Source organism: Elaeis guineensis, chromosome 4 (assembly GCF_000442705.2).
Source record: "Elaeis guineensis isolate ETL-2024a chromosome 4, EG11, whole genome shotgun sequence".
In the NCBI taxonomy this organism is placed as follows: Eukaryota; Viridiplantae; Streptophyta; class Magnoliopsida; order Arecales; family Arecaceae; genus Elaeis; species Elaeis guineensis.
Genome location: NC_025996.2, coordinates 27,735,426 through 27,750,845, shown reverse-complemented (window position 1 = coordinate 27,750,845; position 15,420 = coordinate 27,735,426). Strand labels below are relative to the sequence as shown.

General features: G+C 36.2%; 1 protein-coding gene across 16 annotated transcripts in view; it reads right to left on the bottom strand.

The window, feature by feature from the left end:
• Window positions 1–14,851, bottom strand: part of LOC105043202 (uncharacterized) — a 46,610-nt gene extending 31,759 nt beyond the window's left edge. For 11 of the 16 annotated variants that reach the window (XM_073255958.1, XM_073255963.1, XM_073255965.1 and 8 more), the window contains exons 1-13: window positions 14,402–14,848; window positions 14,236–14,294; window positions 11,570–11,651; window positions 8,769–8,836; window positions 7,510–7,579; window positions 6,724–6,805; window positions 6,216–6,280; window positions 4,721–5,882; window positions 4,538–4,596; window positions 4,363–4,409; window positions 1,690–1,735; window positions 1,499–1,578; window positions 255–356 (exon numbers count right to left, since the gene is read on the bottom strand). In XM_073255958.1, the coding sequence (XP_073112059.1) occupies window positions 255–356; window positions 1,499–1,578; window positions 1,690–1,735; window positions 4,363–4,409; window positions 4,538–4,596; window positions 4,721–5,882; window positions 6,216–6,280; window positions 6,724–6,805; window positions 7,510–7,579; window positions 8,769–8,836; window positions 11,570–11,651; window positions 14,236–14,294; window positions 14,402–14,710 (2,231 nt within the window). In that variant the 5' untranslated portion in view covers window positions 14,711–14,848. Of the gene's footprint in view, window positions 1–254; window positions 357–1,498; window positions 1,579–1,689; window positions 1,736–4,362; window positions 4,410–4,537; window positions 4,597–4,720; window positions 5,883–6,215; window positions 6,281–6,723; window positions 6,806–7,509; window positions 7,580–8,768; window positions 8,837–11,569; window positions 11,652–14,235; window positions 14,295–14,401 lie in introns of all 16 variants that reach the window. The other 5 variants (XM_073255969.1, XM_073255970.1, XM_073255972.1 and 2 more) reach the window with 4 other exon arrangements.
• Window positions 14,852–15,420: the final 569 nt, after the last annotated feature.

Sequence of the window (15,420 nt, the reverse complement as noted above, 5' to 3'; positions counted from 1 at the left end):
ACATTGAAGTAGAATCTTAAATAGAGAATCTCAAATTGATGGTACCTGACCAGTTTATTTAATATCCCTATTTTATGCACATATACTTATTCAGAAAAAAGCTCCCAACAATATAAAGTTTCCAGCAATGCAATAATACCTAAACAATAATTAATTAGAATCTATATTGATCATGGACACATACACTTTACTTCCAATTTCATAAGAAAGAATTAGAGTGCACTTAACGTATGGGGAAGCAGATTTTAACTCACTTGGCCATTTGACTGGATGAAAGTTCAAGAGCAAGCAGGGTAGCCAGTGCACCACCTAAACTGTGTCCTGTAACATACACATGCCACTTAGGCATGCTTTCGCTGTCATGGAAAAGCATTTCATTATTTATCTAAATAACTACGATGGCAGTAAGTGGCAATGACATAAAATACATATATACAAGGAAAACACAATGCTAATGCTGGAAAACCTCCCATCGTTGCACTTTTTCACATTGCATAAACCCTATATTTTCATGTTACGTAATTTATGGGTTGCATTTTTGTTTGTCCTTGTTATGCCAAAATCTTCATTCTTTTCAGATTTTACAGTATTACAAGTTATATTTGTAAAGGTGCCAGATTTAGCTGCCCAAGTTAATTTTCAGGCATGAACACGAGATAAAAGGTTCCTATTTAACTAATTGGCACACTAAAACTGATAAAATAAGTATTTTTTCAACCTTGGATGCTTTCGATTTAAAACAATGAAGTCTCTAAGGGTGTACCAGAAATGGACCAGAGCAGAATTAGATGAAGGAAAAAAAAAACTGTTTTTGTATTTTTTACAGAGAGAGAACCGAAGGGTGTTCAGAAAGGAAAGATGGAGATGATAGAGAGAAAAGGAACTTTCGGAGAATTCTTTCTGTCATCTTTTCTAAAAAGAGACAGAGTTGCTGGGGAGACACATGCATAAAGAAGGTGAAGCAGGTATAAAAATAAAGAATATATTGAAAAAGAAAATTAAGGAGGCATGGTCTCATTCCTATAATAAAAAAAGGGCATGGAGGATGTGGAGAGAGACGGAGGAAGCTACGAAGTCTTTTTCAAAATTACCTTTACTTTCACAGGGAGGATTATCTTCTCCTCTTTGCTTTAAATTAGTAAGACAGCTATTCCTCAGGCTCAAAAAAAAAAAAAAAAAAAAGAAGAAGAAGAAGAAGAAGAAGGAAAAGAAAAACCAACATCTGGTTATATGATAAATTATTGTCCAGGTATCAATGTTCCAAAAACTTTTTCCAATTAGAAGCAAATTATTTCTGTTAATACAAATTAAATTGGTGAATTTTAAGTATAGTAGGTGAGAGTATAATTAAATATGGTAGCAAAAAGCATCTTGTGACAAAATTTGTCAATAAAATAAAATGTTGGATCATTTTACTTATACATCATTTAGTTTAGTGCTAATGCCATGTTCATCTTGCTCTATGCAAACTAACTGAGCTTTGTGATGCATGACTTACGAGGAACCTATTAAATCTTTAATAAGCGTGATGATTCTGTTCCTCACAGAGTCATATGCATTTAGGAATCCACTATGAACCTGAAAATTTCAGCACGATGAACATTAATTCCAAAAAATTAAAAAACCATTATGGACTGCTCAGTAAGAGTTATGGAAATCAAGATGTAGGGACGAAAGCATATGACTTACCTGAACTTCTTGGTTAAAGTCGCCCCCTAGTCTCTCTGGGTTTAGCCTACACAAAATTGGATTGGATATGGAAATTCAGGCAACAAATTTCAAGTCTAAAAATGTTTTGATTATTTCTACCGAATATGAAGAGAACATGAATCTAGAGAATCACAAAAAAGATAAGAAGCAACCTGACCTCACATAGTCTAATTGTCTCAAAGAAAGTTCTGGTCAGATGCATATGCAAAGTCTGAAATCTTAACTAAATAATTCGCATCATATTATTGGACAGCTATAAAAAGCATTGTTTGAGTTTAAGATTGCTTGGGATAAATGTCTGAAAGATTGCAATTGTACGATAATTCAACACCAAAGGAAGAAGTATATAATTCCAATAAACATGGCCTTCTCATATAATATGCACAGGACAGAGGGCTAAATAATATGTGACATCTCTTAAATACATGATGGATCAGTGAAAGAGATTGTTAGATCAAACCAAGTGCAATGACCAATCTGAAGTGGTTTCAGAAGCCAACATCATCCATGTAGTGTTATTCCTCACATGTTAGTGAACAGACTTTGCATGGTTAAAGTCTCATACTATATATATGAGTCATATGTTTATCATTTGATGTTCTGATGTTACCAATTTGCAAGATAGCCTCTATTGGTGCATCATTTATAGGTCACCCAATTTTCGCATTCTGTAACCACAATTGAAGTGGCTGAGCTGTAACCATGATTAGGCATATCTATCATAAATAGGCTAAAGAGCTGAGGCCCGGTGGTAGCATGAGTATGACTATCATAATTGAGGCTGAATGCTAATTACAAGTATACAATTCATTTCACTCAGGTGGTCAGCACATATTATGGATAATAAGATCATGCAAAGCCAGAATAAAGTATGTGCGGCATCCTTTTATCCACCTATTGCTACCAGTGTTTCTTTACTCTGTCTTTGAGTATCTCTGTACCTTCTCCTCCCATGCCTTCTCTATTGGTAAATCTTGATTTGCAATCTTTTCAGAGCGATGAAATATAGAAAACAATGCTGCCAGAAGAAGGGCTGCCTACATAATTAGACTAACAACATTATGGACTTGTCTCATTGAGCTTCTCCAAAGATGGTTAGTGACCTTAATTTGGGCATGTAGTTTGACAGTTATAGCTCAAGTGAGATTATGCAACAGTAAATTCCCCAAATCAAGGCCTTCAACCTTAGTTTCTATTCCAGTCCATGTCTGTTCTTTAGAATTTTTCCAGACAAATTCTAATTATTATAGTAGTTCAGATACAACTTAGGTCAATAGAGAAAAAAGCTAAAGTCAGACCTAAAAAAAGATTTGCTCCTACACCGAAGTATTTGAAGTCAGCATTTGTTATCATAGTCCATCTCACTCCTAATTGAACAATCAAATAGCTATCTGGATCATGTGTCCTTTCGTGGTTCACGAGCATGTTTAGATCAACTAAATCTTGCATTTGTCAACTCTCTAAAAGGGCACTGCTGGTACTTTTTTCTTGCGGATGACTCCAAAAATGTAATTTCAAAAGAAAAGGTTAAAAAGGCATATATAGCAAAAGGATATATCAGAATTGGAAGCTTGAGAAAAGAAATCATGGTTCCTTCTTAAAGTTAAACATTTCATTAATTAACTTTTAGCATTTTCTAGAAGTTTAGTTGTCTTCATTCTTTGCGTGGCGGTAATTGATGATTGATAGTTTCAACAATAGAACTTTTTGAAGCATGGCATGTGGAAAATTCCTGAACTCTTAAACGTAGACAGATCAGGTCTTTGTGAAATATTCAAAATCTTTGAACAAGGAAATACAGTCTCAGGCAAGCAGTCTATTGACATGCTAACATATTTTTCTAAGTCTCCTTGCATAAAACTCTTGTTCTTATCATTCTCAGTGAATGATCCCTCATAAGTTTGACGAATGGTATTATGTCAATTACATTTGCATGGATTTGCAAGGGTTATAGCCCATATTTAAAACCATGTTCTTTACCCCTACATGGCAAATGACATGATGTAGCCATAACCATTGATTTTATACATGCTAAAGGTCCTGCAAATCTCGGCCATCTCGATGGTGGCTGATACCAAGATGGAATAAGGCCTCCTTTAATCTTACCTGAGATGGAAACCTATGGAAAGACGAAATGCACCAAGATATACTGGGATCTCAGCCCAGATTTTAGGATCCAAGATATTGACATCTCAATAAATATTGTAAATCCAAGGCTAACTAGAATCCTAGACATTAATTTAAATATTTAGTCCTTAAGAATTATTTTTATACGTAAAAGCACTGATTAGGAACTTTCAGCCAATTTTTTGATATCAGCCAATATTTTATATGGTTGGCTGATACATTGGAATATACAGGTTTACATTGGCCTAGATAATAAAGGCCAGGATATTGAACACACATCAGCAAGTGGCCAATACAGAGACAAATCGTTATCTCTGCCAAGATGAAATCCTTGAGCACAACTCATAGTTTTCTACTCGCAAGACATTAATCCAATTTGTATTTGAATGTAGATCCACAAGTAACACTGATATACGAATTCTCAAGCTTGAATTCCTCTAGTGAAAATGGATTTCCATAATGGAGAAACAAAAAAAGAGGAGCTGCCACTTGGCAATTTATTTCTATGAGCATGAGAATTGTTACCCAGCAGGAACAAGCATTAAATCAGTCCGCAAGTCCTTCCACTTTGCCTGATCAAGGAATCAATAGAAAACCAGCACATCTACAATTCAGCTGTATATTGGTAAATACAAAAAACATTCTAAGAAAAAAAAAATTGAAAATATTCCATGGACATTAGAGTAAACAGCATGCTTACTTGTTCAGTACCTCTGAAGGCAATAACTAATCTTCTTCGCAAGGAGTCACGCCAAATGGCTACCTGAAGCTCTTCTTATGTCACAATTTAATATATCTTTCCATTTGAAAGAATAATGTTTTTTTTTTATCTAGACTCATGGTTATGAGATGGAAAAGAAATGATCCAATCATAAATATCAACTTGCCTGTGTATCTGTAGAAATGTTATCCAGAAAACATATCTTTTCAAAGTCAGATTTGATAAAGCTTGTACGGCCAAATGAAGTAGCAAGCATAGCCCAAGCCTCCATAGCACTTTCTGCACTGGAAAACAGTTCCCTCATTTCCTCTGCTTTCTGTGTATCCACTGGCAATCCATCTTCGGCAATATCTCCTACTTTATTCATGGAATATTCTTTAATGTCTGGTACCATCGTAGAAGCAGCTTTCCTATCCTCTTCTTCAACCCCTGAAGGTGAATTCCTTTTCTGCTGTGGAAGGGTTGCAGTAAGAACCATCATTGCCCTGAATATTGCCTCTGTTTGACTTAGAACATCCCAGGATACTTTCTTAATGTCCAAAAGTGGAGTTCCATTTGTAGTAGATAGGGGATCACTCTTTCTGTCATTTTCATCCTTTGCTTCAGGACTTGCAAGTCCAGATTCAACATATTCTTCCTCTGCAGTTTTGCGCAATTGTAAGCTTACCATATGTAACAAGTCAAATCCATCCCACATTCTGATCTCTGGAATGGAAAAACCAAGCTTCTGCAGAACAGTTTGGTTGATGACGTCAGCAAAAGCCTTCCAGAAATACTCAGCTGGTGCTGCTGATTCATCAGCTTTTCTTTCCAATGAAGAACTACTCCAATTAGCATCATTATGAGAAACAGGTAAATTATTCTCTTCCTCAGGACTCGTGTTATGTCCTGATCTTTCTGAACTGCTTGACTGCAATACAACTTGCTTGGAATCATCATTATGAGAACTACTCAAATTAGCATCATTATGAGAAACAGGTAAATTATTCTCTCTCTCAGGACTCATGTTATGTCCTGAGCTTTCCGAACTGCTTGACTGCAATACAACTTGCTTTGAATCAGCAACTGCATCTAAAGATCTTTCAGCAAATTTAGATCCATCACTATCACTATCAGAAGTTGAAGGTTTCTGAAGATAAGCATAATTGAATGGTTTTAGCTGTCCGAATGCCAATTGTACAAATTGACTAACATTTACACTCTCAGATCCAAAGACCATTTTTATAGCAGACTCTAAATTGTTTTTCGTAAGAAAATCCGAGATAAAAGGTACTCTCCACCGTTGTTTGTCTTCTTCAATTTCATCATAGCTCCTATATTTAATCTGATGAATCAAATCAGATATCTAGGTTACAAAATACTTGAGTTTACAATAAATGAAGAGCAGACAGAAAGTAGACTTGAAAAAAAAATACAGAGTGCTAGTTCTCTGGGTGATAAATTTCTTAGGACTTTCTATGAGAAATCAAATGGAATAGTTGGTCAAATGGGCAGATAATAAAAACCCATTCATTGCATAAATCTGGTAGGCATAATAAAATATTACTCCAGTTTTCTTCTGTTGATAGTGGCTTAGATGCCAATAATGCAGCCAAAAAAAATCATAGAAGGTGTTTTTTTCTTTCTAATTCTGGAAAACAGGATTAAAACAAATTACCTCTAAGTATATCTTTCCACCACCTCCAATCCCGCCCAATTCGACCACCATCTCATGCGAGTTTCCTAGAAGAACAAATCTCATCATTTCATTGATTCAAGAGCAAGTGTTTCCTATATTTATATATTAAGATCTTTTACAAGTTATTACATGTCATCACAAAAATGGATCACTTCCACACACAAAAGGGTAATGGCAAATCTTTCCAACTGATAAAGATGGGATGAAGCTTGTTAATAAAGGTTTCTACAACCTTCCAACTGATATATGGAGAAGCTGCTCGAGAACTTCATGAGTTTTTTATTCTTTTTATAGTAATAAACAGAATTAAAGAAAATAGTTATACAGATTCAGTGAAGTGAACAATATGTTAACATGTCCATAACAGGACAAGGTTACCCAAAAGACTACAATTATTTGTCATTCTTTGAACCACAAGAAGTACAAAGACATAAAATTTGAGATGGGCACTTGTCATCATGAAGTATTGCTACTTTAAAACACTCACCATCACATAGTGATTCCAGGTTAACCGCTGCATTTCCCATGCGTTTGTGTGGAGTGACAAGGTTTGCATCCCAAGCCGCAACCTGAGGTTAACAAAATAGCTCGTTGGGAGGATGCAATATATGTACAAAATTTGGATAGTAGTAATGTGGTTACAATAGCAGTTCGCATGCTACATCACAATAGCGCGCACAGCATAGACAAAGCACAGTCATTTATTTTTTATACACATTTAACTTCCCCTCAAACATTCACAATGCCTCAATGAGTATGCCAGGAAGACAAGCCCAGTACTATGGGACCTATGAAGAAGTCAAGAATGTAATAATGGTGAATGGCATTGGAAATGGTCTGTTAAAGTTTGGTCTGATAAGGACGCTGTTGGTCTAAACAGGTCATTAAAATTGTCAGAAAATAGTGGCTAGGTGTAGTAACAGAAACTATCCTGAAAACAAGCAGGCAAGGTACAAGGGACAAACTTACACATATTGTGCTCCTACAAAACACACGCACACTTTGTGCACCATATAGTATCATGCTAATGTCAATATGCACTCACATGAAAAAAAACATATTAACCCTCCTAACGTATTGTCCCACAACAATAAACAGATTAGACATTAACTAGTAGGTCCACTACATGAATGTTCTATTTTCAACAGTAAAGATTTCGAAGTTACCACAATTTAGGATCATGAAGCGAAAATATAGATGTGATCTACACTTCTGATCAAAATAATTTCTATAATAGATGAATATTGAAAAGATTATGCCCTTAACTTTATACCTGTAGAGTTTTTGTTGGAGTTGTCCGGATATTCAAAGTGAAATCCTCATTCCATATTGGCTCCTTTGTCCTATGATCAGTAATTCACATCAGTTGTAGTGAAGAATTGTAACAAGCATAAACTGCCTTTCAGAAATGTTCCAAGTGCTTTTCCAAATTACTTCTAACATGTCACTAAAGAAAAATAATTAGATACTCTTTCAACAAGATAACCTATCCCATACCACTTGAAACTTTAGTCATGATGATCTCATGTTTCAGCCACTGCAAAGAAATAAAGAATTATTCTATGAATTATTATTCATCTGTAAATGTATGTAAGGTTCTTAATATATGTAGCTGTCTATAAGGATTGAGTAACATGCCTATGTCAGTCAATAATCAAACACACTTTCAATTGTCTCAATTTGGTGTTCTTTTTATCGACATCTTCATGGATTATCAATCTACCAGCATCAAGCAGGATCAATCTATCAATATATTACTTCATCAGTTCAAAAACCCACTAAGAATCGCCCCGGGTTCCTCCAGTTCAACGATGACCATCAATGAGAATGAAAGCTGAATGTCGTAATTACCAAATGTGAGACACAAAAATAAAGCAAAAGCAAATTGAGAAAGTGAATATGCTGCATGGACTTACAGATGGAAGGATTTTGAAGATGTTTGAATCGGCAAAGGAGCATAGAAGTTTCCCACCCTAAACCTAATCCTCCATTCCACATTTGCAGAATGCCAAAAAAAAAAAAAGGACATGATCATAACATAGCCCTCCTTGGACACATGCACACACCTCCAATTTGGATTTTCCTACTTCAACTGGATAGCATTCAATGGACCCAAATTTCTTACACGTGCTCTTTGCATATAATTCTGTAAGAGAGTTAGAGACCCACTTATGCCCTAGATTTTACTGAATACTACAAAGTCACACTAATGAGCTAACTTTCTTAAATAGGTCAGAGTGCATGCAAACCACTGCCGATACTAAAAAATTTGCTCCATAAGAAAAATTATTTAAAATATTCTAGAAAAAAATGAACTGCCATCCACCAAAATACCACATTGCAACAATAACAAATGCAAGGTCTCAAGGTAGCTTCTGAATATACAGATCAAGGCAACAAATGAACAATTCAGGAGAAAAAAAACTATGACAACATCAGCAACACTTCATCAGAGTAGTAGAATAGCTTCAGACCCCTTCTCACAAAATTGCAATTTAAGATCTTTATGAAGAAAGCAAAAAAGTCGCTTACCCCCATTTGACCTTGCTTTTTGTGACCTGACCATCTATCTGCAAGATTACATATGGATCACTTGTTCCCTGAACATGGATACAGATTATTATGATCCCCTTGGTAATTAAATGTTGAAAAAGAGCAAACTCTATGTACAATGCAGGCATATTGTCTCTTTAATGTAAAAGGTTATATGGACATGGCATTCATCAGCTTGATTTAAGCTGAGTTCTAACCATGTGATCCTACCAGGAAACAAAGTAAACTGCATCATGCAAAATCATACATGGAACTTCATTTAAACCACTTTGATATTAAAGATTGTTTGACATGGTTTTCATCACCTTGAGATAATCTGAATCCTAATCATGAAAGAGGAAAGCTATGAAGTAAATTGCCACATGTAAAATGTCATCTTTGTTGCACGAAACCTCCTTCAACTTGGTAAGGCAATTGTGCAAGTCAAGGGTCTAAGTATCAGGAATCAGGTCCAGTACCAAAACCTTACCAACACAGAAAGACACGCCCCAGCAGCAACAAAAGATGCACTGCTGGAGTCAACAGCATCCATACCATGTGTTGGTACAAAGAAGTTCCAGGCCCCCTCATATTGTACCAAAACGACACAATATGCCCCATAACTCCAAAGTGCCTCTTGACTGGCTTATCTTAGCATCAAAAAAAAAAAAAAGGCATGTTCAAAACCAGTTACCAGGACCGAGTTGCAGTCCAAATATCATATCAAATGCCCACATTATCCACCCACTTAACTGGCAGCCTCTCTTGGACCACCCATAAGATATAACCTAAGCGGACGCAGATGCAGCATAGCCTCTCCATGCCGCACCCACTGCTTCTGTACATTCTGACACATGCCAAGTGTTTTTGCAAATCCTTCCTTATCTCCTCTTCCCCCTCCCTCCACTCCCCGAGATAATACAAAAAGACTCTTTTTTACACTTCTGCTCCTACTGCAATTAGACATAAGAGCAATGGAGGAAAGAAAACCGTTTTACTGGTAGAGAAAATTAAATGAACCTTCAAGACAGGCAGGAATTTGTATAATTTACAAATCCACACCAATAACAAACATATCATAAATATGTCACTATATTCATGTTGTTTCATCTATCTCCAATCATGCATCATATATGCATAGAGCAAGATGATAAAAATAATTTGCATGTTCAGGTATCGACAAACATGTGGTTGACTACTGTTGTCCTTGTTAATCAATAACCACTTTGTGCACTAGAAGAGAAAAACACATATTCAATGTTGATCTTCATAGGCAGGTTCATATGCAGCCTTCTTTTAGCCATCTTGCCCTTCTCAACACATCTAACAGTTTTGCAGAGCAATATAAGATCTTCAAAAGGCATCTCAATCCTAACATGAGAATTTTAATTAGGTGACCTTTTTCTCAGCTAATTTTATGTAGAACATTAAATGTTCATCAATGCATCTATCTGGGGTTGAACTGTCTATTAATATCTGGTCATTCTTGCCATACCAAATAAACATGGAGCACTTGAAGTACAATTTGAAGGAACTCGGGCCCTACTTTGGTTGCCTATCGCCAGCAAGGGTATTTGCCTTTTTAAGCAATTTACTTGATTGACATCACCTGCCTTCCACTTGGTATTTTCAACTATCAAGAGTTGGGCCTATAATAACACATCTGAAGCTGACATTATCAAAGTCAATTTTAACATCAGTCAATTTCGTGATGTGACTGGTCATCTTTTCATCATTTGTTTTGTCTTTCTTAAACATTTTATTTTGCCCCATTTATGACTAAGAAGTAAAATATCTTCTCAATCATAACTATTTAAGTGGAGGAACATGTCATGATTGACTTCTAAAGGAAGTTAGGCTTCATTGTCTTCTCAAAAAACATGGCAGTCCTAATACTGTATCAACCAGTACTCTAGCAATTGGCAGCTGTCCTACTATTACAAACAGTCTTCTTTAATAGTGACAAGCATAGATGAATTCACTGTCACTTCACTGAAAAAACATATATTATCTCACCATGGTGTAATCTTGGTCCCACACTGTGTTCACTTATCTAGACATTGTACTTTGTTGATCACATTAAACATTATGATTTTGTTTTCTTGCAGTGCGTAAACTTAACTCTATGGTGGCTTGGCCTCTTGTTCTTTTGGATTTACATAAATCAGGCTATTATTTTCATCAATAAATCAATGTATTTCATGCTTCTTCCCAGTTCTTGTTCTTCTTCTATCACCTCGTTCTCTCATTAACTGGCCTAAATTATAATATATGTAAAGCTGGATTTCAACACTCTTCAACTCTCCTATATTTCACATAATGCACATTAATGTGAAATCTTCATTCAAGTTTCAGGACGAGCACCTTAGAATCATTAATCTGCTTCAAGTTACAAAGCTAAGAATAGGCTGAGAGAAGTGAATGGCACATGATGCAGACTCCCTATGTAAGGCAAGTTCTCAACAGCGCAGTATGTAAGGTACAATATATGTCCACTATTGACGTCTGTATGCAACACTTGATGTATAAACAAGACTGTGAAACAGTTAATCATATATTAGCAAAACAAGTTTAGCCATCAATCAATCATTTTATCTTCTCTTAACTGTCTCATAATATTTCATTTCAGTATTCATCATCTTTCATGCCAAAGGCACCCATTTTTCCTGAAGTGTTCACTCACCTTAAAATATAAAAATATCTAATGCAGGGACTGGAAAACATACTCCATATATGTAGTGAAATAGACTAAACAATTAAAAGGTCTCTTTGTTAGGATGTGAATCAAAAGAGAATCATACCCACGGATCCATTGCAGGAAAGTCTTCACCTTTCTTCAACTTTATATAAAGCTGGCCATCATATACTTCGCGAAGGAACTGCCTGCAAAAGTTAAATTAAAAATGTAAATTCCTGCTCTTTATAGGCATATAGTCACATGTAATGATAGATCACGGCTGCATTACTAAAATCCTGTGGTAAAAATGGGTCTCATTCTAGTGCCTGGAAATAATATTCCAAAGCCTACTGTTACATTAACCAAGTGGATTTATTTGGTTTTTAATGTCATTAATAAGGAAGTAAAGGAAATTGTTTTTAATGGTCACCATGTGTAAAGCAAATGATAAAGAATATTTTCATACAATAAATGAATCTTAAAAAATATAGATGTGTGCAAGTGCGATCATTTAACTTAATATGAACAAGAGTTCAGTTGGAACAATAAACTGTGCTGAGACTAAAAATAAGGCAAGGCAGAAACTGCAAATGGTAGTATAGTTACTCTAACTAGTCTATGTGGTTTCTTTTCCAACAAAATCAAATCCATAAGTGATACAGAAGTGCCCATATTTTACATTAAAGAAAAAATATAGAATTTCCCCTTAATATGCTTCTTTCTTGTAAAAAGTACGATTCCAGTAACACGGCTGAGAGTCCGTAATGTGAAAAAGATGCACCACCCTCAACCCAAAATCTCAAATGGAAGTACACAAACTAACAATTCTGAGCTTGAAAAATGACATTTCAAAAGATATCCACCCAAGGCATTAATAGATGAAAGTATTAAACTGACTTAAGAGTTAAGACTTTTGGCCTCAACATAAGAAGCGAGAGTTTGTAACAACAAACTTCTCATGAACAAATAGACAACCAACCACCATTCTTTTAGTCCCTTTGGAGATTGTTAATGCAGGATGGCTCTTGACTTCATCTATTCACCATCTTGGTACCGAACCCCATACACGTACCATTCCATTATATTGTCGGTATGCACGGTACAGGGACCAATTCAGCATATCGAGTGTCGATACGCCCTCCATATTGCATACCGGCTCAGTACAATACGATCGATATGCACGAGCACAAACCAATACAACAAACCTTGCTTCATCAGGTGGATAATATATAATTAAAAAAGTAGATTGCTTATAGCAAGTGCATCTTCAAAAGGTTATCGGTTCAAAGCCACTCAAATAGTATGTGGGGGATCCCATTATTCTAATTCAGCATATGATCTAGCTTCTACACTCTAATTCTGGGCAATAACAACTAAAGTTCAAAATGAGGTATCATATCCTTTAAAAAAGAGAGAACTTGCCAATCCACTTCAATGTACAAAAAGGAAATAGGAAAACACTAAAAATAAAACTGAAACAAGAGCGCCTTGAAGTCACCAACTAGACCAAAGAAGACAAGTGGAAAGACATAATTTTAGTTAGTGTTGAGCTGGTATAATACAAGTGTTGTAAACTCAATGATAGGCCCATGAGATGTGTCTGGTATTTGAAAGAGCATCCCTTTAACTTGGGCAAGTTGTCTGTTCTCACCTACTCAATGATGCCCTAAATTTATATAATGTGTGGGCACCATAAAAGTGCATACGAGAGCTCTTGAGCATTGGGATCAATGTTGGGCACATCCTACGGATTTTGATCATCCACTTCATCAACAATGTCAGATATCATATTCATTTAGTTGATTTCGATTTTATTTTTATGTTTTAGAGAGAGTTTTTGACTTGTAGTTGAGATAAAATAACCTTGTAAGCTAACAGAGGGCTTACATTAGATGGTGACATGGTGTAATTTAAGATATATACCACATCATCCAGCTTAAGTTTATGGGGGCCTGAGAAACCACACAAGAGAAAAGAGGGATGGCAGAAGCAAGGAAGCAAGGGAGGAGGGGGGAAGAGAGAGGAAGTAGCAAGTGGCCTTTCACCCCTCTCTTGGACATCTGTAGTCTGTAACCCCCTACTTCTCCCTTGGCTTTTCTCCCTCTTGTCTGTCTCTCAACCAGACATTTAAAGAGACACCTTAGGACTCAAGAAAACAGGTTGCAGTATGCATCCTGTGAAAACAGTTTGCAGCTCAGTTTTCAAAGTTAACGTACTCTGAACTTAAATCTTTGATACGTTTACAGATTCCAGAAAAAATTCAGATCTTATATGAATTTCACATCATACGAAGGTGCAGATTCAATCTTCCCACTCTTTTGGTATCAAAGAATCTCAAGGTCATAAGTTAAGATCTGAATATCCATTTTAGCTAAATCATATATATGATTTTGGGGTGTCCCAATAAGAAATATCTCTTAAAATATGAGATGTAGTGATTGTAATTTAAAAGCTCAGTAGATTTTAAGGGGAGAAAAAGACAAAGAATATCTCTCTTTCAATCTTTGCAGGACAACAAGCAAATTAGACTACAGTTTCGCTGAACCAACAAGATCATGTAACATGTACAAGAACAAAGCAGCCCTTTTGTTAATCCACTAACAATGTCATGCTAGACGAAACCCCAGCAGCAATGCAGACAAATATCAAGAACCTGTAAAAGCTACTCAGAGAGAAGGAATGAAATATGAAGCCTACTTAGTGATCTAAAAAAATTCGATTTGCAAGAAAAGAGCAACGCCACAAATATATCAATCCACACAACAAAAAAGTGACGAACAATCAACCTACTTGGACAAAAACACAGTCTGACAATCAGCGGCATCAATTTCTCGCCACCCAACATCTTTCTATCAAGAAAAAAAAAAACAAAACATCAAATGATTTTCCAGAGGGAAAAAGAAAGAAAGAAATCCGGAAAAAGAAGGCCAAAAAGGAGAGAGCTTTGGAGGATTACGGGAGGGCTGGTATAGGCCTCGAAGGCGAACCCAGCGAGCACGACAGCGAGATTGATATCAAAAGGAGGCCGCTGCTCCTCCTCGGAGCCGGAACGAAGGACCGCTGGGCCGCCCCCGCCAACGCTTGCTCTTCCGCGGGACCTCAAAGCCCTGACTTTCTTGGGTATATCCAAGGAGAAAGCCCTCGCATCCCACGTAGAGACGGGTTTCTTGAGACGAAAGGAGGGCCTCGAAGAAGTAGGCGAGTAGAAGGGATGGTAGGGAAAGGGGCGGAGAGGAAGAATGTAGGAGCCCTTCGGAGTAGCCATTAGCGAGGGACTTCTATTGAAGCGCGGAGACCATCATTCTTTTTTAGACTGTTCTTTTTCTCCTTCTTGATGATAGCGAGGGAAGCAGAAGAACAAGAAGATAAGGAGGGGGATTTTGAAACGGGCACGGAAGAGGATGCGCGGAGATTACTCTGGAAGGAGGAAAAAAAAAGAGGAGTGGGCCCTACCATTCCAAGAGCGGGCACTCGCAGCGTCTTCTTGCTTGACCTCCGAAAGCAACGGTTATAATTACCGACGGCTGCAGTCTAAGCGTCCTTATATTCTAACAGATCCAACTCAAATCGTCAGTGACCGTAAAAATCATCATGCAGATATAATATGTTATTTCAAATTTTAATATTAAAAAATTATTATTAAAATTATTATTACGACACGTTAAAATAAAGATTAATAAAAAATTTTCAATGGATAATAAATAAGGCTGATAAAAATATTACTTATTTAAAAAACAGTATAGAAGCAAATAAAAATGTTATCTTTATTGTGACACTGATTGCGAGAAACTAAGCTTTAATTGATCATCCGATTGATTAAGAGATGATCCGATCATGTGTCAGGAAGAGAACTTTCACAACTTCTAATAAGATAAAAATGGCATCAAATACTAAAGCAAAAAAAAAATTAATAACTCATAAGTAAAAGAAAAAAAAATGATTCATGAAAAAAAAAAAAAGAACATTACACCATGC